Source organism: Chiloscyllium punctatum, chromosome 3 (genome assembly GCF_047496795.1).
Source record: "Chiloscyllium punctatum isolate Juve2018m chromosome 3, sChiPun1.3, whole genome shotgun sequence".
NCBI lineage: Eukaryota > Metazoa > Chordata > Chondrichthyes > Orectolobiformes > Hemiscylliidae > Chiloscyllium > Chiloscyllium punctatum.
This window is the reverse complement of record NC_092741.1, coordinates 35,525,799-35,553,191: the sequence shown is the minus strand read 5'-3', so window position 1 is coordinate 35,553,191 and position 27,393 is coordinate 35,525,799. Positions and strand designations below refer to the sequence as shown.

General features: G+C 41.2%; 1 protein-coding gene across 1 annotated transcript in view; it reads right to left on the bottom strand.

The window, feature by feature from the left end:
• Positions 1-17,719: 17,719 nt before the first annotated feature.
• The window catches only part of mertka (c-mer proto-oncogene tyrosine kinase a), a 112,434-nt gene continuing 102,760 nt past the window's right edge, over positions 17,720-27,393 (bottom strand). Inside the window, exons 17-19 of the mRNA XM_072551409.1 lie at positions 26,978-27,137; positions 19,273-19,409; positions 17,720-18,619 (exon numbers count right to left, since the gene is read on the bottom strand). Of these exons, the coding sequence (XP_072407510.1) occupies positions 18,157-18,619; positions 19,273-19,409; positions 26,978-27,137 (760 nt within the window). The 3' untranslated portion in view covers positions 17,720-18,156. The remainder of the gene's footprint in view (positions 18,620-19,272; positions 19,410-26,977; positions 27,138-27,393) is intronic.

The window sequence follows — 27,393 nt, the reverse complement described above, 5'->3', positions numbered from 1 at the left end:
TAGCCACACACACAGACGACAAGCAACATGAATTCGACTGGGACAACACTACCATTATAGGGCAAGCCAAACAGAGAACAGCCAGGGAATTCCTAGTGGCATGGCACTCATCCACAGACTCTATCAACAAACACATCGACCTGGACCCAATATACCGGCCACTATAGCGGACAGCTCGAACTGACAACCGGAAGCGGCAGAGACAGCCCTATAAATGCCGGAGGAAACAGCACAGAAGCGCTTCACAGGAGGCTCCCAAGCACTGAGGATGTCACCTAGACAGGGGATGAAACGTTTGCAAGACAAATTCCCAGCTCGGCGAACAGAACCACAACAGCAAAGGTCTTTTCCCTAGGGTGGGCAAGTTCAAAATTAGAGGGCATATTTTTAAGGTGAGAGGAGAAATATTTAAAAAGGACTTGAAGGGCAATGTTTTCGCACAGAGGGTGGTTCGTATATGAATGAACTGCCAGAGGAGTTGGTAGATGGTTACACCATTGTAAACACATTTAGATAAGTATATAAATAGAAAAGGTCTAGAGGAACGTGGGCCAAATGCAGGCAAGTGGGACTAGTTTAGTTTGGAAACTTGGTCCATGGATGGATTGGACCAAAGGGTCTATTTCCAAGCTGTATGACTCTGTGACTATTCATTGACTAGCGCAAAAGATCAAGAGCTTTAAAAGAATAACAGGAAAGAGCAATAAGCTGATCAAATAAAAATAATAATTTGAATATGTGCACAGGTTCACATCTCATAACAATTTCATATTTGCACAGAAATGGAAGTGGATCATCTTTGCAGCATAATCAAACAAATTCCTTTAGTGTGTGCATGAAGTTTTTTTATTACAGATCCACTCTGCATGGTTAACTGTTTAACTTTACTTTTTAACCATCTTTCTTCTCAATCACAAGCAATGGTTCTGAAACTGTCCTACCAGTATTGTGAACAACACTTTGTGGTTTGTGTCTTTAATGGTCTCATTTGCACAGTAAAGGGTTAATATTTCACCACTGTCTAAATAGGAAAGCAATATAAGTGATGACATAATAGATTACATCATGATGGAATGACATTGAAGAGAGAAGTGAGAGTCTGGACCTCATGCTAGGTCTGAGAAAATATAGTTAATATCGTGTGAATAAACAATTACTTTGAAAAGATCTTGGCTTTAAAATAATGCACCCAACCTCCACCATGACAACCCAAACAGATCAATCATATAGTTGCAGTATCCTTATATAGCGACTGAAAGAAAGACTCACATTTACATAGCACCTTTCATGACTTAGTAAGTGCTTTACAGACAATTAAATACTTTTGAGATGTCTCTGTAATCATATAAGAAACACCAGTTTCTGGTCGTAGTTCTTGAGTTTTACCATCCTATTGAAAAAACATTGCTTCTTGCAAGCTTTATTTTGCATGTTACTGTGCAATCTTACACATTCAAAACTAGTGCAAATTATTTTGAATAATCACTTTTTGTGTTGGCTATGCCTTCTGGTCTTAACCTGCACAGTGAATTCCAGTTGCCCAATGGTCCACCATTGGGGTCAGAAATGCAGTTCTGCCCTTTACCAATCCTCTTGTGCATGTCATGCCAACAGACCCACTATTATTTCAGTCCAAATATAAACAGGAGCAACAATTTTGGATGAATGGCTTTATTTGTGCCATCTGATTTTATAATCAGATTATGAATTTTCCAATCTCTATGTTACCAACTTGCTTTTATATTGCAGCTTTAACCTAGTGAAACATGCTAATTCACCTCACAGCGATATGATAACTCAACACTTGGCTGAAAGGAGATAACAGGACAGGTGACCAAAAGCTTGGTCAAAAGGGGTAGGTTTTAAAGGAGCCAAGCAGAATAAAAAGATAGATTCACAAGAACAGAATGTTCAGCAGCCAGATCAGCACTGCCTTGGAAATGACAAATTAATTTTGCTGCCTAATCTGTCTGGTAGTATGTGAGAATGTTATGTGATCGCAATCTATCAAATTAAATAGGGAATGCAATAACAGCAGAGAATTGGGTTCAAATACTGAGATTTTATTGGCAAATATATGAACTCTCGCAAAAGAGCCAGAGAATGTAACAAATCATTGCAAGGTTTATACTGTATTTGGATGATGAATTCAGTGCAGCAGGATTCCTAATGTAATAAATCAAATGACAGGACCAATTTGCAAGAATCAAGCCAATCGGCTTGCCAAAACACCAAATTAGGTGTTAAAACTTGTCTTGAAATTCTGAACTGTAACCCTACTCCCACTCCCACTTACCCTGAATGAAATGACACAAGCAGAAATGGAATTCTTCACGTGTTCAGGAAAGCATCTTGAAATTCACAGTAGCATCAAGAGTGAACTGTACATTAAAATGTTTTGTGCATTAAAATGTTTTGTTTTGTTCCATAATATGCAATGGCAGACATACATCTGCAGCAAGAAAATGAAAAATAAATCATATACAAGAATATCTCAAAATGTTCTGCAGCCTTTCAGATACTGGTCTCTCATTAATACCGCATCCTTGATACCTTCCACTGTGAATACCCATTACCCTGCCCACTGCCATATCTCCCCCTGTTGCTCACACATCCAAGGGCCATTGCAATATACTGTCACATTAGCTATCTCTTTCCCCCTCCTATTCCCAGAATCCAGAACTTTCTTCCATACTCCCAAATTACAGGATTCTCTCCTATTTCCAACCACAACAACTTTTACGTGACTTCCTAAGAACAATATAAATGTTTATACAGTCAAATCCATAAAAATTAGAAGTAGCGGAAAGTGTCTTAGTTTGGGTTCTTTCGTACAAACTCATACCAGATTAATATGTTTCTTTTAAGTGATATTTATTGACAATAAAGCAGCAGAGCTCCCTCCTCTGAGCTGCAATAATTCCACCTGCTAGCAGACTCCTACCACATGGTATTCACCAGGGAGAAAGTGAGGACTGCAAATGCTGGAGATCAGAGTCAAAAAGTGTGGTGCTGGAAAAGCACAGCCGGTCAGGCAGCATCCGAGGAGCAGGAGAGTCAACATTTCGAACATTCCTGGTGAAGAACTTATGCTCGAAACATCAATTCTCCTGCTCCTCGGATGCTACTTGACCTGCTGTGCTTTTTCAGCACCACACCTTTTGACTACTGTAATCACCATCACATCGCAGCATATCGGAAGTTCATTAATATCTGCAGAATGGTCCATAGAAGTGGTAGAGAGATAGAGCTGGGCTTGTCCAGCAGGAGGGCAGAAGCTGATACCATTTGTCACATCAAGGTATGTCATAAAACAGTGCTCACTTATACAGTGATCTTTAATAAAGTAAAAGATCTCATCACGCATATATTCAGACAAAAACTATGATCAAAAGAGGTATTTGATTGTGTGACCAAAGGTCTGATAAAGAGGTATTCTTTTCATGATGATCATAAAGGAAGAGAGAAATTGGAGAGGTTTAGGAAGGGAATTCCAATGCTGCTCCTGTAACAAGGTTAGGTTGTCCTTTGGTTTTTTTTTCAGGAGGTAGTAAACAGCAAGACTTTGGGAGGTCTACGGTTGAAGGGTTTTCGGGCCATTTTGATTATAGCGAACAGATACTGTCTCAGGCTTTCAAGTTTCAAAAATAAACAAATGAAAGGGGAGTGGCTGGTTCTCCCAGCTCAGCTTTTCCCTGGTTTGGTTTGGTTTGGGTTTCAACAGTCTGACTGTTCACTGAAAGCAGGCAGTCAGTGTTGAGGCTGCTGGTCCAAAAAACAGCGACATGGAAGAGGGTGTTCCATGCTGAATCTCTGTCATCTCTTTCTCCCATGTAAGACCCTGTAATTGATTTTACCTTTTGTGCCAAGGGGTGTTTGTGGGGATTGATGCAAGTATTTGGAACAGCATCCTTAAATTGGGATAATCTTTTGGGTTTTCGGTTAGACTAGGTTGTTGATATTCTGTTCTCTTTTGTTTGTGATTCATTCAGTAATCTTGTAAATAAATTCTGTTTTGTTTGAAACTCAGTGGTTGGGCCAGCTGCATAACTCCTGGAATATCCGCTCTGCACCTGCTTAAAACAACTCACAATGTTAGGGTTCGGACTACTTTCTTGAAATGTTTTGAGGGGGTCTGGCCTGATCCACTACAAATGTTTAGGGATAGAGCTGAGGTTAAGGCTTTAACAGTGAGGCAACAAAAAATGAGAGAGTGTAAAATTCTTGCAATCACTGAGAGTGTCTGTAGGACTGGAGAAAATTACAAAGATAGATAAGAGGAGTGCATGAAGGGATTAAATATGGGGATGAGAATTTTATATTTAAGCTACTCAGAGACCGAATGCCAATGTACTCTGAGTGCAGAGCTGCAAAACAAGCCATCAACAACGACAATAATTCGCAATTTCATTGCACCTCTAAAAGAGAAAAAAGTTCTCAGGGGGTAATGGGTACAGAGAAAAAGAAGATAATCAAAGATGTTCAAAAGGTTTGATCAAGGAGTTAGTGTTTAAGAAGAGATTGGAGATCATTGCATATAAAACAAGCTGAGACTGTTAAAGGACTGAAATATGGAAGTGAGAACTTAAAATGTGGTAATTGGGAACTGGAAGACAATGTCGGTCAGTGTAAATGGGTGGGGTGTAAACAGTACTTGACTCAAGATAGAATACAGGGAGAAGAGCTTCCTGCAGGCTAGGCTGTGGGAGCATTCAAATTGTCTGTTTGATGAGCTGAGAGTTTCAGCAGATGAAGCAAGAACAGGGATGGAGAAGGTGGAGACAGCCAGACATTGCAATGGAGAGGATTGTGGGGGTAAGTGAGGGCTGTAGATGCTGGAGATCGGAGTCGAGTGTGTGGTGCTGGAAAAGCACAGCAGGTCAGGCAGTATCCGAGGAGCAGGAGAATCGACATTTCAGGCATGTGTCCTTCATCAGGATTGTGGGGGTGTCAACAGTTCAGTTCAGCATGTTTGTGACAGAAGCTGAAGCCAATTGCCCCAGCCTTCCCAATATTTTATTAAAGGAAACAATGGCTTAAGCAAGACTCATGTAATTCAATTGGGTGATGCTTTAAATTGGATGATTATTTAGACAGATGCAATAGGCAGGGTTACGGGGGAAAAAACAAGACATTGGGAGATGCTCATGTCAAAATGCTCAGACAGACAGTGCAAACATAATCAGCCGAATAGCTCCGTCTTGTCCTGTAAAAATTCTGTGAGACTGAATGAAATAAACCAGAATAGAAAGAATTAAACAAGGTTACAGTTCAACTTAGTGAAGCTCACTAGTCTAACACTGAAAAGCTTCATTTTGTTCAATTTGTTTTCCACCTTAAGGTCACTGAATGCATAGTAATTCTGAGAGAGTTTAATTTTTCATCAAGGGAAACCAATGATATAGTTCCAAGCAGAAGAACGTTTAAGCAGCTGATCAATAGGCAGAGTTGCAAAATTGAAAGCCGATCTGAAAGAAGAAAGGTATTTTGGTGAGAAGCAATTAATTATTATAAAAGGTACCGGGCTGGAAAAGGGTAATTGGTGGAGATTGCATTCAGCTCCATCCAGTCCAAAGCTGTCATAAGGATGGGTGGTGGAAGACAGAATATTGGAGGATTATGAAGAGCACCGGCCTCTTCAAAAGTTCGAATTGCTGTCATCTCAGTCAGCTCCTCCTCAAGGCTCACCAGACACTTTCCAATACCACGGTAAACCAAGCAAGGTCCTTAGATCAGAGTCGAAAAGTGTGGCGTTAGAAAAACACAGCAGGTCAGGCAGCATCCGAGGAGCAGGAGAGTTTGCGGTCCTCACTTTCTCCAAGGTCCTTAGATCTGGTCAAGGAAAGGAGGTGATGCCAGCAACCTTCAAGGTGGTCAACAGCAACAGGATGTTTATTTACTAAAGCCCACATCAAAGCTGCTTGTTCGGCAAAGTGGCACCATAGCAGCAAAACCAGCTGAAAGAGAATTACAACAGAGCATTACACAACAGCGGCCAAGCAGGTTATAAAGGGAATGTCCAAAGTTGGTGTAGTTACCAGGACAGAGCAAACCACGGAGTCCAATTAAGATTTCCCAATAGCATGAAATGTAAGGGGGTATCCTCTTGCAGCAAAGCAGCAGTTTTAACCCTGTCATAACATTGATGAAGATATACAAGTGTGATGATGTCTGAAGCTAATTACATTGTGTGACGTGATTTGACAGGAGGTTATAATATCTGACCTTCCCGAACAGACAGATTTTTAATACAAACCTGCCCCATGGTAATAAGACACTAGGGGTGGGCCAACCAAGCCTCAGTCGAGATGAAGACCCCACTTTAGAGAAGGCTGCTGGCCACTCTCAGTGCCACCAGACCTCAGAAGGTAAACACAGCTCAAGGAACTGCAGGGAGAAGGGTGCTAGGAGCCGGGCACTGCTGAATGCGAGTCCTTTCAGGGACAAAGGGATTGGAGTGCCTGGGAGAAGAGGATGAAGCAGCCCCCGGGTTTTAGAGTGCAATTCAGGAGGAATAAGAGGGTGATGTCCCCCAGTGAGCACAGCACCATGCCGAAATGATGAGCTCTTCATCTTGTCAAAAACAGCTTTGTGGTATAGCCTACCTACCATGTCAATGTTTTCGGGTTTTTTTTCTTTTTCCTGTGTTATAGGTACTATCACACACCTTTGTTTTTTTTTTGCCATCACCTAATGACCCGCATTACCAATTAAAAGAGAAATTAATAAGCATGGATGTGGGTACAACAACAATGTTTAAAAGACATTTGGATAAGTACATGAATAGGAAACGTTTGGAGGGATATGGACCAGAAGCAGGCAAGTGAGACTAATTTAGTTTGAGATCATGTTCGGCATGGACTGGTTGGACTGAAGGATTATAACTCTCCTTTATTTACCCAAAAACTTAACTATTAATGAAGTCTTTCCTATTCAGCCTCCTCTGCCAGTAATAGTGCCACACATCTTGTTGATCTGAGAAAGTAGGCTTGGCCCATGAAGGTTTTGACAGAGGTGGTGACAGATGCCTATCCAAGTTTAAGAGCTTCTGGCGATGTTGTCATTCTGTCAATAATGACAGGCAAGGATGCCCAGAGACATGGTACATTGGCGAGACCAAGCAGATGCTATGACAACATATGAATGGACACTGCATAACGATCGCCAGGCAAGGGTGTTCCCTCCCAGTTAGGGAACACTTCAGCGGTCTGGGACATTCAGCCTCAGATCTTTGGGTCACCGAACTCCAAGCTGGACTTTGGGATATGTAACAACGCAGAGTGGCCAAACAGAGGCTGATAGCCAAGTTCGATACCCATGAGGATGGCCCCAACCAGGACCTTGGGTTCATGTCACACTACAGGTGACCCCATTACACTATACACTTTCTCTTTCTTTCTCTCTCTCTCTCTTGCACACACAAACACACACACTCTTACATACTCACACACTCACGCAGACCCTCTCTCGTACACACGCTCTCTCTCAGACATACACACATACACTACCCACACTCACACCCATGCACACAACCTCTCACAGGTGTATACTCCATCACACTCTCACACACACTTTACCAAGCATACACATATGCAAACACACACACTCACATGCAGACACTCTCTCTCTCTCCCTCACATGCATTCACACTCACACATAAGTCAAAGCCTTCATGGGCCAAGCCTACTTTCTCAGATCAACAAGATGTGTGGCACTATTACTGGCAGAGGAGGCTGAATAGGAAAGAATTCATAAATAGTTAAGTTTTGCATTTGCAGAATTGCAGGTACATTCTATTTTATTCAAAAAGCACACAATCTGCAGGCAGTCAGTGCAAACAGTGAATCCATATAACATGTTAGAAATTCCCACTTTGGAAATCGAATCAGTCTGGCTCAAGTTTGAGATACAGAAAGACTCTAACCTCACACCTTTAATACATTGTCTAGGCTGAGATGTAACTTTTTAAATAAAACCTTAAGTTATCTCAAGAATGTGACTGGAAAGAAGTTCTGGGATTTACATATTAATGAACCAAAACCTGCAACCCATTCTAAAAGGTGAACGACTTAACAGTAATCTAGGTTTGTTCAATATATTGTATCAGTTGCATGACACTGTGATCTTTTGCTATAAATTCTGTATCTTATGATCCTGCTGCATAGCTGATGAAGGAGCAGTGCTCCGAAAGCTAGTGCTTCCAAATAAACCTGTTGGACTATAACCTGGTGTTGTGTGATTTTTAACTCTGCCCACCCCAGTCCAATACCGACACCTCCACATCAATAATATCTTCAAATAAGACATTAGAAGAAACATGGGTAATTAATCGGATAATATTATTGTAGAATAAGTAAATACAATGTTTTGCTCAAAGACTCGCTCATACACATTTCAGAGAAAGTGATAGATTTTTTAAAAAAAGCTAAGGAAGCTTTTAGAGTGATTTTTGGGAATTGAATGGGCTAGGTTGTACAACTGAGGTGACAATTCAACTTGAGCAGAACTCGTAAATCTAAACAGGAAAAATGGTGACAAAAATTCACAAAAGGGAGTCAGGTTTTGTAGACAGGAAATAGAAGCAATTCAAGATTCTTATATTGATCAATATAACTTTAGATCTCCTCAGAAGTAAGGATATACTTGTCACAGAGGCAATGCAGTGAAGCTTCACCAGATTGATTCCTGGAATGACAGGATTGTCGTATGAGGAGAGATTCTGTTGACCCCCCCCTGTATTCACCACATTGTAGGAGAATGAAAGGGGATCTCACTGAAACATGAAATTCAGACATAGTTGGACACTCTGGATGTAGGGATGATGTTTCCTCTGGCTGGGGCACCTAGATCAAGAGATAATGGTCTCAGGATATACAGTAGACCCAATAGGACTGAGCTGAGGAGAGATGTCCTCATTCAGAGAGTGGCGAAACTATGGACTTCTCTATTTCAATGCTGTGGAGGCCAAATCAATGAATATATTTCATAAAGAAACAGATAGCATTTTAGGTAGTAAAGACATCAAGGAAAGGCATGGGGAAGGCATTGGGAACAACACAGTGGCTAGTGATCTACACTGCTATCTCACAGCGCCAGGGACATGGGTTTGATTCCAGCCTCAGACAACTGTCTGTGTGGAGTTTGCACATTCTCCCCGTGTCTGCGTGGGTTTCCTTTGGGATCTCCAGTTTCCACCCACAGTCCAAAGATGTGCAGATTAGGTGGATTGCCCACAGGAAATGCATGGTTACGGGGATAGGGTCAGGGGGCAGATCTGGGTGTGATGCTCTTCGGAGGGTTAGTGTGAGACTCAATGGGCAGAATTGCCTTCTACTGCACTATGATTCTATGAGAGTGTGGGAGTATGGCATTGAGATAGACCATAAGATATATGAGCAGAATTAGGCCATTCGGTCCATCGAGTCTGCTCTACCATTTAATCATGGTTAATATGTTTCTCAACCCCAAACTATTGCCTTCTCCTATGACCTTTGATCCACATAATAATCAAGAACTAATCTTGAAATAACTCCACAGAGTCCAGGGTTCCCTGATTGGACCAGATTAACAGCCCCAATCAGAGAACTCATATTCTGTGAAGTCCACCTGGCGGATCTCATTACGATCACTACATGCCGCCTGCTGTCAGCCCGAGGATATAGGCCTGTTGTTTTCTTTGTAGCTCCTCCTGTGGTGTTTTAGCACCAGGTCTGGTTCCTTCAATTCTGCCTCTGATGTGGGCAGTGTGTCATGCACAGCAGCTCGACTCTTGCACCCGAAGTGTCTCAGAAGAAATTCATTCTCTTCTCCGGGCTACAAAAGTGGTCGAGGAGGTGACATCTGCCATGTCCATCTCAGATTCTGAGGTCTCTTCAGTGTTTGATGGAGAGGGAGAACCCACAGGTTCCAGGAACAGTCTGAAAGACTGTTGAGGAGCCAGGCTGCTTTTGCTCCTGCACCGTTTGCAAGTTTGCAACTTTCATCTGGTCCATGTGTTTGTTCATGACCATCGCAGCTCCCTGAACCTTATACATGACTGGACCTGACCACATGTTGACCATACAGGGCCATTCCCATGATTTCTACACCAAACTTTGTCCTCTGAAGTAACCAGTCTCTCTTGTGTCTGGCATTGATGTTCCTCATACTGTTTCACCCTCACCCCCAGGTCCAGGGAGATCAGATTTAACCTGGTGCGGAATCTTCTCCCCATTAACAACTCTGCTGGAGCTATCCCTATTGTTTCATGAGGGGACGGTCGTATAATCAAATAGGAACTGGGACAGTTTGGTATCAAGTGAAGCTGGAGGCTGTTTCTTTAAGCCTGCTCTTTCTGCCAGACCATTGGATGATGGATGGTATGGAGCTGTCCTTATATGTTGAATACCACTCGAATTTAGGAAAATACTCAAATTCCCTGCTGGTAAATGATGGCTTGTCATCTCTGACCAACATTTCTGGGAGATTGCGAACGATGCATACAATGATTCCATTGTCATCCCGACAAATGCACTCTATGCATGGCCAGAGATTGTGAACGGGTGTCCATAATCACTAAGAAGTGTCACCTCAGTTGTACAACCTAGCCCACTGAATTCCCAAAAATCACTCTAAGAACCAAATAATGGTTTGATGCCAAAAGTGCTTACCCCAACTCAAAGACAACTGGTGTGAGCAACATTTTTCAGGAGCATGCTTTTCTCTCATTGCCACTGAAATAACTCCCCAGAGGCCGATATCACATCACCAAGTCAACCCTTTATTTACCTATGGAAAGTCCTTGACATTGATCCAGCTCACCCAAAGCCAACTCTCAGAGTGACAGTATATTTGATAATCCTGTTTTTATCTGTCAGCCAGGACTCCCTGATTGGAGAAAATTAACAGCCCCAATCAGGGAACTCATGTTCTATGAGATCCGCCCGGATGACCTCATTAGAATCACTACAAATCTATCTCTCGCTTAAATACACATTACCGTTTATGGAAATGAGTTCCACAGATTCACCACCTCTGGCTGAAGAAGTTCCTCCTCATCTCAGTTATAAAGGGTTATCCCTTCACTCTGAGGCTGTGCCCTCAGGATCGAGTCTCTTCCACTAGTGGAAACTTCTTCTCCATGTCCATTCTATCCAGGCTTCAGGCTCAGCCTTGATTGCATTGAATGATGGAGCAGGATCGATGGGCTGAGTGGCTATGAGATAACAAAATGGGCCAAATTTCCTTCTTTATATATAAAAGACTTCAGACAGGGTAATTGTAATCTCTGATTTAATAAGCAAGTGGAGTTTTTCACTTCTGTGGTTAGTGTGGGTGACTTGTAATCACTCAGAATCTAACATTGCTATTTGCAGTTGGACCTTTTTAACACAAAGTGTTACGTTTATTTGCACAGCTCTTCAGAAGTATAGAGATTCACGGAAATTTTGAGAGTGATTGGAGAGATTGTATGTTGTAAATAATGAGATTTGCATTTAGAGACGTGTGATCAAGAATACAGCTGGAGCTTACTGCATATTTTACTTTAGCAACATAAGTGTGCCCACATTGTCTTTTCCTTTTATAAAATGCTTGATAATAGCAGGCAATCTGTGTAACTGGTTACAAGGTGATGCCCTCTGATTTCCTCAGCCTGCTACATCAACCTGGGAACACTGGACCTTAATCTCTGGGAACAGTCAGTTCTCAACTCTTTTACTGTCTGGGACATGTACATTTTAATTTCAGAACCATGGTTCTCAACAGAAACCTGTACTCACTCATTAGGCAATTTCATTATGACATTTTCTAGAACAGAAACACGTCCAACAGGTTAGGTTTTGGAAAAATAAATTATATAAGACATAGGATGTCCGAAGAATGTTATTTTCTACTTGCATTGTAAGGTTTTAAAGCATTTTGATTGGAGTGAACTATACTGGGTTGAATCGTGGGTCAAATAAAATTAAAAGCAGAATTGGAAACACTGGGCTAGGTTTTATGGGAGAGGGGTTGAGGGTCAAGGGGCAGGTTGCTGACCCAAAGCTCAAGAAAGGAAAGTCAGCTGAAAGTGAACTTGTTCCTTGTGCATCCGCGTGGGAGCTAAAATGTGTTGTGGACAGGCTGAACTCATTAGTCGTGGGACTTCACCCCCTCGACCAGGAGGACGTCATGTCCTCAGGACCTCCCAGTCAATCCGATTGGCTGGAAATCTGATTATACCTGGCAGTAAAATCTCAGTAATGGGCACGGCCAGGACTGTCGGAAGTCGCCCAAGGCAGAGCGAGGCTGCCTTGAAACAAAATCTCAGGGCTTTGGAATGGAAAGGGATTCCAGAGCTTGAATTTCAACACAGGACTGGTGGCGAGGGGGGCCAGTAGGAATCGGCAGAAAGGCCAGGTTCTGTCGGGCAGGTGGCATGGAAAGAAGAGTTTTGGCACCTTGCGTTGAGGGATGCCCTCAATGTGTGCAGACAGACCCCACACTCTCAAATGAAGTGACTCCCCCAACTTCCATTCTTCATTTGGCCTTTAAAAATGGCCTGTCAACTCGTATTGAATTGCCAAGGTCAGCTGTATTATGGTGTGAGCAGCATATTATTCAGGTCAGCCGATTTGCGAGCAAGCCCAATTGATCTTTATTTACTTATTAAGATAAGACGGAGGCCCACCTGGCATATTCTAGGATATGTTCAGGGACGTCCAGAGTGGTAGGAAGGTAGTATGCTAGCTACCTGTCTTATTGTATAACCTCCTCCCAGCCACTCCAACCAAATACACACGGGGCAGAAGCATGTAAACCCCAGCTGTATTACAACAGTTGCTGTTCATTAAAATGGAATGCCTTAAGCCTCCCAAGTAATTGCTTTTACAAAGTTACAATTAATTTGACAATGCCAAAACTCTCAGCAGCATTTTGTTTGTACATAAGAACATTTTTAAAAGTTCACGAAGTGCCCACGTGTAGGATTAGCCTTTAACAAACAAATAATACGACACGGCCCACACCACATACACCAGCCAGAATGAATTTCTTCATAATCTAGTTTTATGTTGTGTTTGTGCTTTGAACTCGCGTGCTGACCATTAACTTTTATCCTTTACCACTTTTTTTTCTGTTTCAGTTCGTTAGTAACCCTGTCGGTTTTCTGGCTGCAATTCCAGTTCTAATGCGCATTAGTGTGAGCAAAATGAGTCAGTGACCTTTGAGGTACCACGAGACATTGCATCGAATTATAGTTATAGAAGTCATAATTATGGTATCATAGATTTCAAACGTGCTCAAGGTATTGTTCACTCCAGCTTCATTGTCAAATTTGCAAAGGTAGTTTGAAGCAGATTTAGTACCAGAATTAATTTGGTAAATCATAGAGTGGACATTTTGATTACATTCCCTACAGTGTGGAAACAGGCCCGTCGAACCCAACCAGTCCACAGTGACCCTCCAAAGAGTAACCCACCCAGACCCATTTCCCTCTGACTAATTCACCAAGCACTATGAGCAATTTAACATGGCAAATTAACCTGACCTGCACATCTTTGGACTGTGGGAGGAAACCGGAGCACCCGGAGGAAACCCACACAGACATGGGGAGAATGAGCAAACTCCATACAGACAGTTGCCGAGGCTGGAATCAAACCTGGGGCCCTGGTGCTATGAGGCAGCAGTGCTAACCACTGTGCCGCCCCGACATTACTGGCTTTCTTGCCCTTCTCTAATTGCCCTTTAACTGACTGCCAGGCCATTCCAGAAAGCGAGTCAACTACATCGTGGGCCTGAAATCACATGAAGCTAGATCACATCAGGTACAGGCAGGATATTATTAAGCAACACAAGGTTCAGAAGAGATAACCAGGATGTTGCCAAGTTTGGAAGAATTGAGATATAAAGAAAGGGTGGCCAGGCTAGAACTTTTATCATTGGGTTAGAGACAAAAAAAACTGCAGATGCTGGAATCCAAAATAGACAGGCAGGAGGCTAGAAAAACACAGCAAGCCAGGCAGCACCAGGAGGTGGAGAACTCGATGGTTCAGGTATAACACTTCTTCAGGACTGAGGGTGGGTGTAAGGGGAGCTGCAGATATGGGGGGGGTGATGGGGGCAGGGTAGTGGTGGGGATTGGTGCACGACCTGATTGGTCAATGGGTGGAATGAATCTGGTAGGTGTCAGGCAGCAGTGGAAGGGAGGGGGCAGGGCTGGGAAAAGTGGTTATTTGAAATTGGAGAACTCAGTGTTGAGTCCTCCGGGCTGTAGGCTTTCAAGGCAGAAGAGGAGGTGTTGTTCTTCCAGTTTGAGGTGTGCGTCATTGCAGCAATGGAGGAGGCCAAGGATAGTCATGAACGAAAGGGAGTGGGAAGGGGAATTAAAATGGGGGATGACTGGGTGGTCCAGTTGGCCGCAGCAAGGTCCACAGGGGCCGACCGGACCTCCCAGTCACCGAACATTTTTATTCCCCTTCCCACTCCCTTTCTGACGTGACCATCCTTGGTCTCCTCCATTGCTGCAATGAAGCACACTGCAAATGGGAGGAAAAACACCTCATTCTCCGTCTGGGCAGCCTACAGCCCGGAGGACTCAACACTGAGTTCTCCAATTTCAAATAACTTCCCTTCCCATTCCCAGCCCCTCCCCCTCCTCCCAGCCACCTACCGGATTCATTCCTCCCATTGACCAACCAGGTCGTACCCTCTACCTGTCTTCAACTATCCCCACTTCAGCACCCTGCCCCTGCCACCCCTTTTATCTGCAGCTCCCCCTACACCGCCTCCCCAGTCCAAAACGTGAACTTCTCCATCTCCTGATGCTGCCTGGCTTGTTGTGTTCTTCCAGCCTCCTGCCTGACTTTTTTCACTGAAGCGTAGGAGGTTGAGAGAAGACCTTATAGAAGTTTATAACAAAATGAGGGATATAGTTAGAGTTAATGGTAGTTGTCTTTTCCATGGGATGGGGATTTTCAAGACTAGGGAGCACACTTCAAAGGGGGGAGGAGTGAGATTTAAAATAAGATACGAGGGGCACATCTTTTACACTAAAGGTGGCTTGTGTGTGGAATGAGCTTCCTGAGGAGATGGTTGATGTGGGTACAGTTACAACATGTAAAAGACATCTGAATAAGTATATGAAGAGGAAAGGTTTGGAGGGATATGGGTCAGGAGCAGGCAGGTAGGACTAGTTTAGTTTGGGATTATGTTAGACATAGACTGGTTGGACCGAAGGGTCTGTTTCCGTGCTGTATGACTCGATGACTGCAGATTCCCTTCTCAAAATGATGTTCATAGACAACTGACAAAGGTTATTACATGGTTGTCACTAAAGCAGCTTTTAATTCCATATTGTTTTTCTAAATTGATTTGAACACATATACACAGAGCATTAGTCTAAGACTCTGAGTCCAGTGACGTTACCACAGTGAGACTACCTCCCCTATACATGTGCTCATCCTGTCACAGACATGAGGTACCAGAGATCTGTTTTTGAATCCAGGGTTTAAACTTAAGCTTTCCCATGGTCAACCTCAACACAATGTAAAGCTTACTGACTCTTGCTGTTTACTCATATGTGGTTCCATTTTTCCAACCAAATAGGGCAAATGTACAGATAAATACAAGACTGGGTAGGATTAAGAAAGGAAAATGTAAAAGAGAAAGAAATAAGTTAAGTTCCATCATAGCTGGATGAAAGGATGTATCTGGTGAGGGCACATGGTTAGTACGGTCAATCAATCAACAACGGCTTCTTAACGTCATAAAAATTAGGAAGAGTTGCGTATTATCTGTTTGGCTGTGCACAGCATTTCAACACAACACACAACCTCGCAGGAAAATGATCAAATTCTGTCAAATAGGATTTAAGGCATCTCACAGTAGATATACACAAATAATCCACATTACATTCCACCCTTGTTCCATGGCTGCAGGCTTGGTACCTGTACAATTCTTTGCCTGTAATACAATAAGACTGACTTAAAAACTGGCCACTTTAATGATTTTAGCTTTAATCAAGATATTTTGCCACATATGCTCTTTATTTTTAAAATTGAATCAGGCAATTCTTATGGTCCAGAAGGAGGCTACTTGGCCCCATTATTCCTGCACTGGCTCTTCAAACAAACATCATTACCTATCTCCTGCTTTTCCTCTATACCCTTGTGTACTACATCCATCCAAATAATCACCCTGTGCCCCCTTGAATGCTTACCACATTTGCAGACAGTGCATTCCATCCCCAAACGACTCACTACGTGAAAATGTTTCAGTCTCACATCACCCTTGCTTCTTTTGCACACCACTATAAATCTGTGGTTTTGTTTTTGTTCGTTTTACAAGTGGGAACAAGTTCTCCCTATCTCCTCTCGCCAGCCCACTCGTGATGTTGGAGACCTCAATCAGATCTCCTCTTCTCTCCAGGGAAAACAGTCCCGACTTCTTCAATCTATCCTCACAACTCCAGCTCCTCATCCCTGGAACCATTCTTGTAAATCACTTCTGCATTCTCTCCAATGTGTTCACATCCTTTGTGCTTTTGTGCTTTTATGCTTTGAAATAGGCACAGATTGATCACGAGTGTGCCTGTAATAACTGACAAAAGAGTGTGAAACAGTTCATTATGACTGACGTCTCTCCATTGTTTTAAACAAAATTCACAAAGGTATACAGAGATCACTATCAATGGTCAATTCTGACACTATCTAACAGTGGCAGCAAGATGTCTGCCATCAGATCATTTAGTACCTAACTAAAAAGTTATTAAAAATCCATTTTTCTAAACTATGCCCCTTACCTCTTCAACTGAGGAGGAGGAGGAGTATGGGCCTATTAATAATCAAATGCAAAATATTTTTAATGAAGTAGCATAATGTATTACTACCACTTCCTATAAGGAGTTTAACAAAGAGCTAAGCTGATATCAACATAAATTAAACAACATACAGCTGAACCACAGCCAGAAGATCCAGGTTGATGTCTCACCTTCCCTGAAGGTGTGTGACAGCACATCCATGCAGATTGATTAATATAACTACAGCAGAATCATAGAGGGCTCATCTTGAGAAGAGAATGCCAGTCATTTGCTAGTTTCCAATGATACCAGCAGCTGAGAAGTTGGCCATGCTTCAATCTCAAGGACATTCATCATGTAGGCTCACAACTAAAGACTAGTTTTAAAGGCACTGATTATTCATTGAGATTGTTTCCCAGTGGGAATCAGCTAAACATGGATAAGGTTCATGGATAAGACATCGATTGCTCTAAATTACAACTGGAACAGAAACAATGGGCTGAATGACCACCTCCTGTTCTGTGAATCAAGGTTCTTTAGTATTTTCATGAGACCACCCTTTGATCTATTTGTTAAGCAGCAGATATTGGAATGTCCAATGAACTTTGAGGAAATAAAGTTATCTATATCTAAAAAAAATTAAATGTTTGCGAAACATACCAATGAACATCAATTATCAGAACTTAATTTCATAAATTTAAGATTTCTCATATAATACTTCAAAGTACAGTGGTGTGGGCTCAAACTGGGGAAAGGCAATCTCAAGAGTGGTATCAGGACTTTGTTCTTCACTCAAATAAATAATGCAACTGATATGGATGCCCACATGGAGCAATGAGGCAAAAACCTTGGAGAACATTGGACCACGTGCTTTGTGAGTGAAAGGAATAATACAAACCAGGACTTTACTACAATCAAAGAACCAGAGTAAGCTGGACAGTCTTTCCCTATGATATCGTCATGTGAAATGAACACTGTTTTATTCAATTCTGGCCCTCATCAACTGACATGGAGACAGTTATAAATGGGGAACAAAATAATACAAGACCTTCAATAGTTAAGTATAAAAATATCTGTTAGACAGTTCAAAGACTCTATCAATTCTTACAATGTCCTGAAAATCCTCAGAACCAGAAAGTAATTGTGTACAAATATACAAATCTTCAAATTGATCCCTGATTTATCACCAAGACCCAAATACTGGACTGGTGGGAAGACTGCTCGGAGAGGAGTTAACAATTGAATAAAAACATACTTGTGTATTTCATCACAGTATCAAATTTTGTTGATTATTTTCTAAAAAAAAAATGTACACATGAATTTTTGGGTATTTGGATCTGGCAGCACTTTCAATCTGTTCAGCAACAGGCAGAAATGTCACAAAGCTTATGAGAAGTCCTTCATAGCACGATATCAGAGTCGTCAGATGAATCATCAGCATAAGGAATATCCTCAGAGTGGGGTTTAGTTTCAGGCAACGTTGTTGAATTACTTTGGCTCGCTCCAGGCAACAAAGGTATTTTTACATCTAATGTGTTCAACTGCTCTTCAGATACCCCAGATATGACGTATCTGTCTTCTGCTTCCATGGTTTCATGGATTTCCACAGTGACAGTGGTTTCTGCAGACCTTACAGCGCAGGGTTCAGTTTCATTGGAATCACACAAGTCCACATCGGGAAAGGTAGGCTCTTCAGTCAGAACACTCTGCTCTTCAGGGTTACCTGTATTGACATAAATGATGTCTTCTTTGTTTTGAACTTTAGGCATACTCTCTAAAAACTTAGTGAGAAACACCTTTAAGTTGGTAAATGTTGGCCGGTCTGCAGGATCACTTCGCCAACAAGAGTACATAATTTCATACCTAAAAACAAACAGACAAAATTACTGCAAATTTAACCAAACACCACCACTTTCTTGTTCAGTCACATTGGAGGAACTTGCCCAATTGGCACATACTGCTTTAAGGCCATCTCTAAATTTTGTTAAAATACAAGCTGTAGATTATGAACATGCAAACTAGAAAAGGGAGTAGGCCATTTCTGGCATTTAATAATTGCCTGTTCTGGCATTTAATAAGATCACAGCCAACCTGATATCAAAGCAAAATATCACAGATACACAAAAACAGAAGGTGTTAGAGAGACTCTACAGTTCAGATAGGAGAGAGAATTAGTGTTAGCATTCCAAATCCAACATAACTCTTCCACAGAACAAGAAGAATCATACCAGGCTTGAAATGTTAACTCCACAGATGGTGTCAGATTGGCTGAGTTTCTCCAGCACTTTTCAAAATAAAATCATGATGGAATGATTGGAAACTTAGAACCAAGGTTTCTCTCTTTGAATTAGGTTAAATGTGAATGTCAACACTGCACTTTATAACAAGGAGAACAGAAGTAGGAACGCCAAATATGTCACAAGTTCTTTGAAGCCTTGATGAACTAAAATTCTGATGACTCGGGTTTAATTGTTCTCGTGAAAAAAAGTCAGGCTACAGTTGTGTGACATACTCACAGCTCATCCAGGCAGTCAGAAGGCTGTTTCAATCTGTGACCTCCTTGCAGATAGTCATAAATTTCATGATTCTGTATTCCTGGGTATGGGGTCATCCCTCGGGTAACTATCTCCCACATTGTAACTCCAAATGCCCACTAGGAAAAGAATCAAAGAGAAATTAAAACAGAAACAGTATCATAATATAATAGATCAAAATAAAGAAAAAACAAACAATTCTTGGCAAGGAACTAATCGTAGAAATACATACAACCTTTTCTGCTCCAATACATGTATCAAATTTCCAGAAGACACCATCCACAACATACATATGGCGACAGCTATCACTAACTCAATGGTGGAAGATAATTATGCATAGTTACAGGAATATAACTATTTACAATTCTCATCAATTTTATCTTTCAACATGTTCAATAGGTTTTTGATTTCTGATGTTAATACATAGTGGTATTTTAAATCTCACCATTACCATTTACAAGGTGCAAGTCAGGAATGTGATGGCATGCTCTCCGCCTGCCTAGATCAGTGCAACTCTAACAACACTTCTGACTAGAAATTGAAGTGAAGTGGCCAGAGAAAAACATTGGCGACAAGAGTATGCTAGAGGCTAGGAATCCCGCAACAACTAACTCACTTCCTGACTCTCCACAGCCATTCATCATTGACAAGTCAGGATTGTGATGTCATACGTCCCACTTGTCTGGCTGAATGTAGTTTCAACAACACTCATGAACATCATCCAGGACAAAGCAACCCTCTTGACTGACACTCCAATCACTATGTTTAACATTCACTCCCTTAGCTATCGATGCTCAGTATCAGCAGTCTGTATCACCTACCAGATGCACTGCAGAAATTCAGTGAGGTTTATCCAACAGCACCTTCCAAACTTAACATCTCTACCTCCCTGCTGAACAACAGCAGTAGATATATGGGAAGCTGCATACTCCTGTCCAAATCACACACTATTCTGATGTGGACATATATCACTGCTCCATCAGGGTCGCTGGATCAAAATCCTTCACAATAGCAGTATGGGTGCCCCTATACCCTGAGGAATACAGTTATTCAAGAAATAGCTCACCACTATCTTATTCAGTGCAATTAGAGACGGCAATATGACATCCCACGAGTGAATTAAAAAACACACAAGAAGCTCAATAGCATCCAGAACAAGCATTCCACTTAATGAGCACTGTTTATACCACCTTAAACATTCTTTCCCTCCACCACTGACACATAGTGGCAGGCAGCAGTGTGTGCTATCTACAATATGCACTGCAGCAACTCACCAGGGTTCCTTCAAGAGCACTTTCCAAACCTATGACCTCTACCACCTAGACAGATAAGGGCAAGGGAGCACTATCAACTGCAAGTTCCCCTCCAAGTGACACACCATCCTGATTTGGAACAATCAGTGTAGCAATATCAAACTCCTGGTACTCCCTTTCGTACAGCACTATCGGTGCACCTTCATCACAGAGACTTCAGCAGTTCAAGAAAGCAGCTCACTCCAACCTTCTGAATTAGAGAAAGGCATCACATGCTGGTTTTGCCAGTGACATGTGCATCCAGTGGAAGAGTAACATAGAAAATGAGAAGACAGGAATTAGGAGCAAAAATAGAGCACATTCCCTTCCTTTCACTAAGGCTGCTCTGTGATTTAATATGAGCACAGCTGATCTTCTACTTCAAACTCCATGTTCCCTGACAGACCAAAAGTATGTCAATCTCAGCCTCAAGTATATTTAAGATCCAATTGAATTGTAGCCAAAAAGAGAAAATGGTCCTCACACTGACCCTTAGGGAGTAGCACCATCTTCCAGCCTCCAGTCTGAAAAACAAACATTTACCATGTCTTGCTGTTTTCTGTCCTTTAGCTAATTTCTGATTCAATTGGACAACCCCACCAATATCATGGGTTAAATTTTGTTATCCCTTTATTTGTTAAGCTGTCAAATGTTTTCTTAAAATCTTGTTATGATCATAATGGAGACCACTAACTCTTTAAAATAATATGAAATCCCAATCATTAAGTAAAAGAAATCCATCTATGACATTTCACATTTTGATGTAAAATTGAACAAGAGTTAAACAAAGCAAGTATACAAACCTAACACTATATTTCTTCATCATTTATTCCTCACACATCACCACTAAATACATCCTCTTCTGCTTTGTTTTCACTTGCTAAGCCTAGCAAAGGCATTCTATATTCATCACTTTAAACATGGTCTTTATTTAGTCCAGAATCTTCTGGAACTGCCTTTTATTTTTAAATGGGGACATCAAAATGGCTGTCATGCATCAGCTGGCATTTGTGAAACATTCAGTTCTGCTATGACTTGCGTTTCTTCAACGTGAATTGGGCACAATGCAATTGAGGAATTTATACTGTTATTTGTAGAACGTGAACATTCCTCACCTGTATTGGCTATAACGTGATTCCGGTCCCATTGGTTTAAATGGTGCTGCTAGTACATGATTTTCTTATAAGGTGGAATCGCACATGAATGGAACAATTGCATTATATCAGAACTGACTGGAGATGCATAGATTACATAAGGTGTGGAGAAATTTTTAATTGATTTACTGAGATGGGGTAACCTCATGAATAGACATTTCAAGACAAAACTCATCTGTAGAATTCCTAACTTGGATTGATGAGCAAACAGATGTCCCTTAATGTTGTTGACCTTGTGGTTAGTTTCTATTGTTGGTTTGTAATTTGTGCCCAACATGTTGAAGACAAACACAATGTCCCTGACATTTCGTACTCCCATAAAATTTTCTCCTCTCTATTTTTAAGGGATTAATAATTAAATTAGCATCATATCTTCTTTTTTGCATACTTGTCAAGTTATTTATAATCTGAATTTATATTCCTATCTAATTTATTCTTTATTTTCCATTTTTATTAGCATTCTGCACCTTTTTCTGGTTCCAAGAACTCTCCCAATTCTCAAGTTTACCACTATACTTTTAATCCAAAATTATCTTCAACCTCCCAGTAAACCATAGATGAATCTTAAGTTTCTTTTTATTTTGATTGGAATGTAAGCTTGTTGAACATTTTGAATCATTTCCTTAAATTATGCAATCTGTTTAATTACCATCATATCTTTTAATCTATTCAAACAATCAACCACAATTTGCTCTCCCCTTATACTCAGGTGATTAGCTTTCAAGATTCTCGCTTGAGACTTGGCAATATCATTCCCAAACCTGATATGGAATTCAGTTGTATTTAAGTCATTCATTCTGTGAGAAATTCAAATAATATCTTGCTGAATTATCTCTCCACTATTTTAATTACTATTTGTGGGCTTGGATACTACTCCCAGGTTCTCTGATGCTTGCTACATTTTCGCCTCCATGTGCATTAGTTTAAATTCCTGATATTCAAGATCCTTTATCACTCCTGTTTACTTACAGCCTTTACCACCAGGGATACTCCACCTCCTTTCCCATCCTGTCTGTCTGTTCAAAATGTTACATAGGCTGGAACACTTATTTCCAAGCCTGTCATTTACTACTAAGTCTCTTTATCGGGCGATTATATTTCAACTGTTACCACATTTGTGCCATTTGTTAATTGATCTTAATATAAATGCTTCAAATTTTCAGAGAGAGAGCTTTTTTAAAAAAGAAATAATTCTTCTTATGGATTTCATTGTTGACCATTTAACTCTCTGCCTTTCCTATTTAGCTTGCCTTTACCCAAATCACTATAATGCTTTGACCTCTCTCTCTTTGGATTTAAAATCTCCCTTCATCTGACCCCTTATTGTTCTTCAAAGCCAAGCTTGTCCTTTTTCATAATTATTGTTGCATTCTTATCATCTTTACGCTCATCTTTTGATTATTTACAGCATTCAGAACTGATGCATGATGATACAGGGGTACGAGACACTGAGACCCACTCCACTTCAGCTTGGTCAACTGAAGCAGCATTCCTGTCAATACCACTTATCACTCAAATCATTTGGGACTGAAATCGGACTTACCCCAAATGGCAAATCAGAGTATTTAACCACAAACAGTAAAGCATGAAAAGTCTATTTACACATTTGATTAATAAATCATCTTTACCAACTGCAGCATTTCTCCTGATGAAAGCATTCTGACTTGTTGGACAAGCTGTAAATTTGTCTCTTTTCAGTCTAAACTACATTTGTTTCTTTTAATATCATGATATAATTTGAAGTAGACTCCTGTCATCCACTGGGCTTTGTCAGACATTGCTACAGTCACAGTCTTTGGCATCAGTCTTAGGAACTTTTGGTCATTGAGAACCAGAGCAGCTCATATTTCTGTTTGAAATCCACTCTGCTGAAACATAGTGCGTAACATCACTGTACAAGTCATTGGACAAAATGCAACAGCTGGAGGATGGTTAGGAAATACAAATTATTTCTTCAGCCTCGTGTAGTGACTGACGGATAGCTGCATAGTATGAATTAAGTATAGAAAATTAATCATAGGTATTTTCATCTGCAAGGCTAAAGTGTGACTGACCTAAAAAACTCCCCAGTCCTCTGTATTTTAGCCGGGAATAGGGGGCCTCATTATGTCAAGCCTTCCCAGGTACTCCAGTTACACGTTCATTAGTCTCCATCCCTCCCCTACCTTCATAATATGACAGTCTGTACTGTGACTTGTGCAGTCATGTTACACACTATGTTTCAGCAGAGTGGATTTCAAACAGAAATATGAGCTGCTCTGGTTCTCAATGTACAAAAGTTCCTAAGTTTGATGCCAAGGACTGAGAATACAATGTCACTGTAGCAATGTCTGACAATGCCCAGTGGAAGACAGGAGTCTACTTCAAACTGTATCACGATGGTAAAAGAAACAAAAATGTGGTTTAGACTGAAAAGAGGCAAAATTAGAGCTTATTATTAAGAAATTTTTTCATACAACATATGGAGTGGTTATATAAAATCAGAATTATTAAAAAAAGCTGGACTTTGTGATGAGAAGTATTTTACACAATCACATGATCAGGTGATTTGAAATAATTGCTTTTTAATTCTCCTTGCAGAATTTGATGTCAACTCTCTTCCAGAAGTTCCATAAAAAGAAAACATCAAGTTAAAAGTAGCAGATTAATGGGTTTTAAAATAAGCACAAAGCGACTTCAAGGTTGCAATCTAATCTTGGTTGGATTTAATGTCTCTCGTGGTTCAAGATGTAATCTGACCCTTCAGTGAAAATATTGCCTTGAACTCATTCCAAGGTCATGAAAACCCAGTAAAAAATAAACAACTGCTTCAGTTTTTCTGTTTCCCACACCATTCGTCACTCTTCAAGCCAAGTAGCCACTAGATCAGAATAACCCTGTCTGCAGGAGGTGCACAAAACCAATGTTCCTACACCTGCTAACTTAATTTTCTTCTCTTACTTAGCCGCACCATCCTGAATTTCGATGCTTTCCTTCTATTGAAAAATGTCAAAGGCACAACCCAGTGTATGAGAGGAAATCAGAAAAAGTATAGGTGCTCTGTCCAGGGAGAGAGACCAGGAAAGCAAGCCAAAGCTTGAACAGAGATGGTCTCTAACGTATGGATTGAGGAGGAGAAGACAAGAACTTCAGGGAAGGAATTCCCAAGTCTATGAAGCAAGTGGCTGAGGCCATGCTACTAACTTGGGAGCAGGAAAGGGGTATGGCGGACGCTTGAGAAAAATGAAGGGGTGTGGTAGACAACAAGGCGTTATTGGCCAGATTCCAGGAAAAAGGTTGCTGGTGAGGAACAGGGAGAATTTTCAAGGAAATTTAGCAGTGAAAAAAATCCATGAAGGATGAGCAATTTAAATTAGGACGTTTTGATGGACTGAGAGCCAATGTGGACAGTGATGAAGAATAAAATGGATACACAAGAGTCAACAGTACAGAATACAGGCAGGAGAAGGCTGAATAATTTGAAGTTTATAGAGAATGCAGGATAGGGAACAGGTCTGGAGTTTGGTGGAGTGATCATGTTCAGAGGTGACTAAGCTGCAAAAGGTCAGAAGTAAGAGATGAGGCTGGTGATGTCTTAGAGATGGAAACAGTGAAGTAGTGTTTCCAGAGATCAGAAGCTCAGCTCCAGATTGAATAGGACACTATGGTTGCAAACAGCTCGATTAAAGTTGACACACCGCTCAGGGAGAGGAAAGGCAATGGTGGCAAGAATATCATGTGGGCAAAGACAATAATTTTGATCTTCCTAATAACACCATAAGAAGATTATGCACTATGGAAACAGGACCTTTGGCCCAACCAGTCCACAACAACCCTCCGAAGAGTAACCCACCCAGACGTACCCCTGATTAATGCACCTAGCACAATGGGCAATTCACCTAACCTGCACCTCTTTGGATTGAAATTCAGGATGGTGTGGCTAAGTAAGAGCACCTGGAGAAAACCCACACAGACACAGGGAGAATGTGCAAACTCCACACAGTCACCGGAGGTTGGAATTGAACCCGGGTCCCTAGCACTGTGAGGCAAGCAGTGCCAACCACTGAGCCAAGCAGTGCCAACCACTGAGCCAAGCAGTGCCAACCACTGAGCCACCATGCCAGCCAAGAAATAGGAACAGGAGTAGGCCACTCAGCTTGAGCTTGCTGTACCATTCAGTAGAATTGTGGCTGATCCAAGCTTCCTGACGTACACTTTCCTGCCCTTTCCCTAACCCTTGATTCCTTTACTGATCAAGAATCTACCTACCTTAGTCTTAAATATACATAAGAACTCTGCCCCCAAACTTTCTGTGGCAAAGAGTTCCAAAGGTTTACAATCCCCTGAGAGAAGAAATCTGCACCCCTCTACTCTTAAACTATGCCTCTGGTCGTAGATTTTCTCATAAGGGGACACACCCTTTCTGCATTTATTCAGTCAAGCTCCTTAAGAATCCATGTACAGTGTGACAAAGTTTTATTAAAATTAATCCACAGGATGTGAGTGTTGCTGACCAGGCCAACATTTATTGCCCATCTCCAACTGACCAGAAAATAGTTAAGAGTCAGCCAAACCGCTGTCACATGTTGGCCAGACCAGGTAAGGAGATTTTCTTCCCTGAAGGACGTTTGTGATCCAGACGGGTTTTTAATGACAATTGACATAGTTAGATGGTCACAATCAGAGTAACTGTTGCATTCAGATTTTTTGTTGAATTCAAATTCCACCATTTACCATCGTGGGATTCAAACCCATGTCCTCATAACACTAGCCTGGAGGTTCTGGATCAGTAGTCCAATGACTTTACTACTGCACCATCTGTTACAGCTATTCCAAGTTCAGATGTTGGTCAAAGCTTGAGGAATTGGGAGATATAGGGTGGGCAGATGATTATGTGAAAGGCAACTTCATACTCTTTGGGTGATATTGTGATACAGCAGCAAGCAGATGAAACAGGAGTGCACCAAGAACATGTCCTTTAGCATCACAGAAATGATAGTGCAGGGGTGGAAAATTGGTAGAAGTGATTGGATACATAAGTACAGAACCTGCTGGGTAACAAAGACAAGGTGTTGAGGATGATGTGGTCAATCATTTCAAAAGCAGCAAACAAGCTGAATACAGAAAACATATCACAGTCACAGAGAATGTCTTTTGTGACTTTGATTAGGGCCACAGTGAATATCTAAAGAGCATGATTTACATGCACAGATTATACATACAAAGAAGAGTTTTATATATATTTCACTTGTTAAAACATACCACATCACTTTTAATCGTGAAAACTCGATCAGCAAGACTCTCGAGAGCAATCCATTTTACTGGCATCTTCGCGATCCGACCCTGTCTGTAATAGTCCCCGCTGTAAATCTTCTTGGATAAACCAAAGTCTGCCACACATACTGTCATATCAGTACGTAACCTGTTCAATCATTACACAAATAAACAGTTTAAACTTTTCTATTATGACATTTTTGGAATCAATAACAACTGTTTAACTAACTCAATAGTGGAAGATGCAAATCCTGAGGGTGGCTATGAAGAGAAATTGGCCCTCATAGAATTCTTAATGAACAGCCTTGAAGCAGGACCTAGTGGATATAGCTGCGGCTCAGTTGATAGCACCTCTGGGAGGTTCTGAATCCAAGTCTGACTCTGGGACTTGGGCATAAAATTCA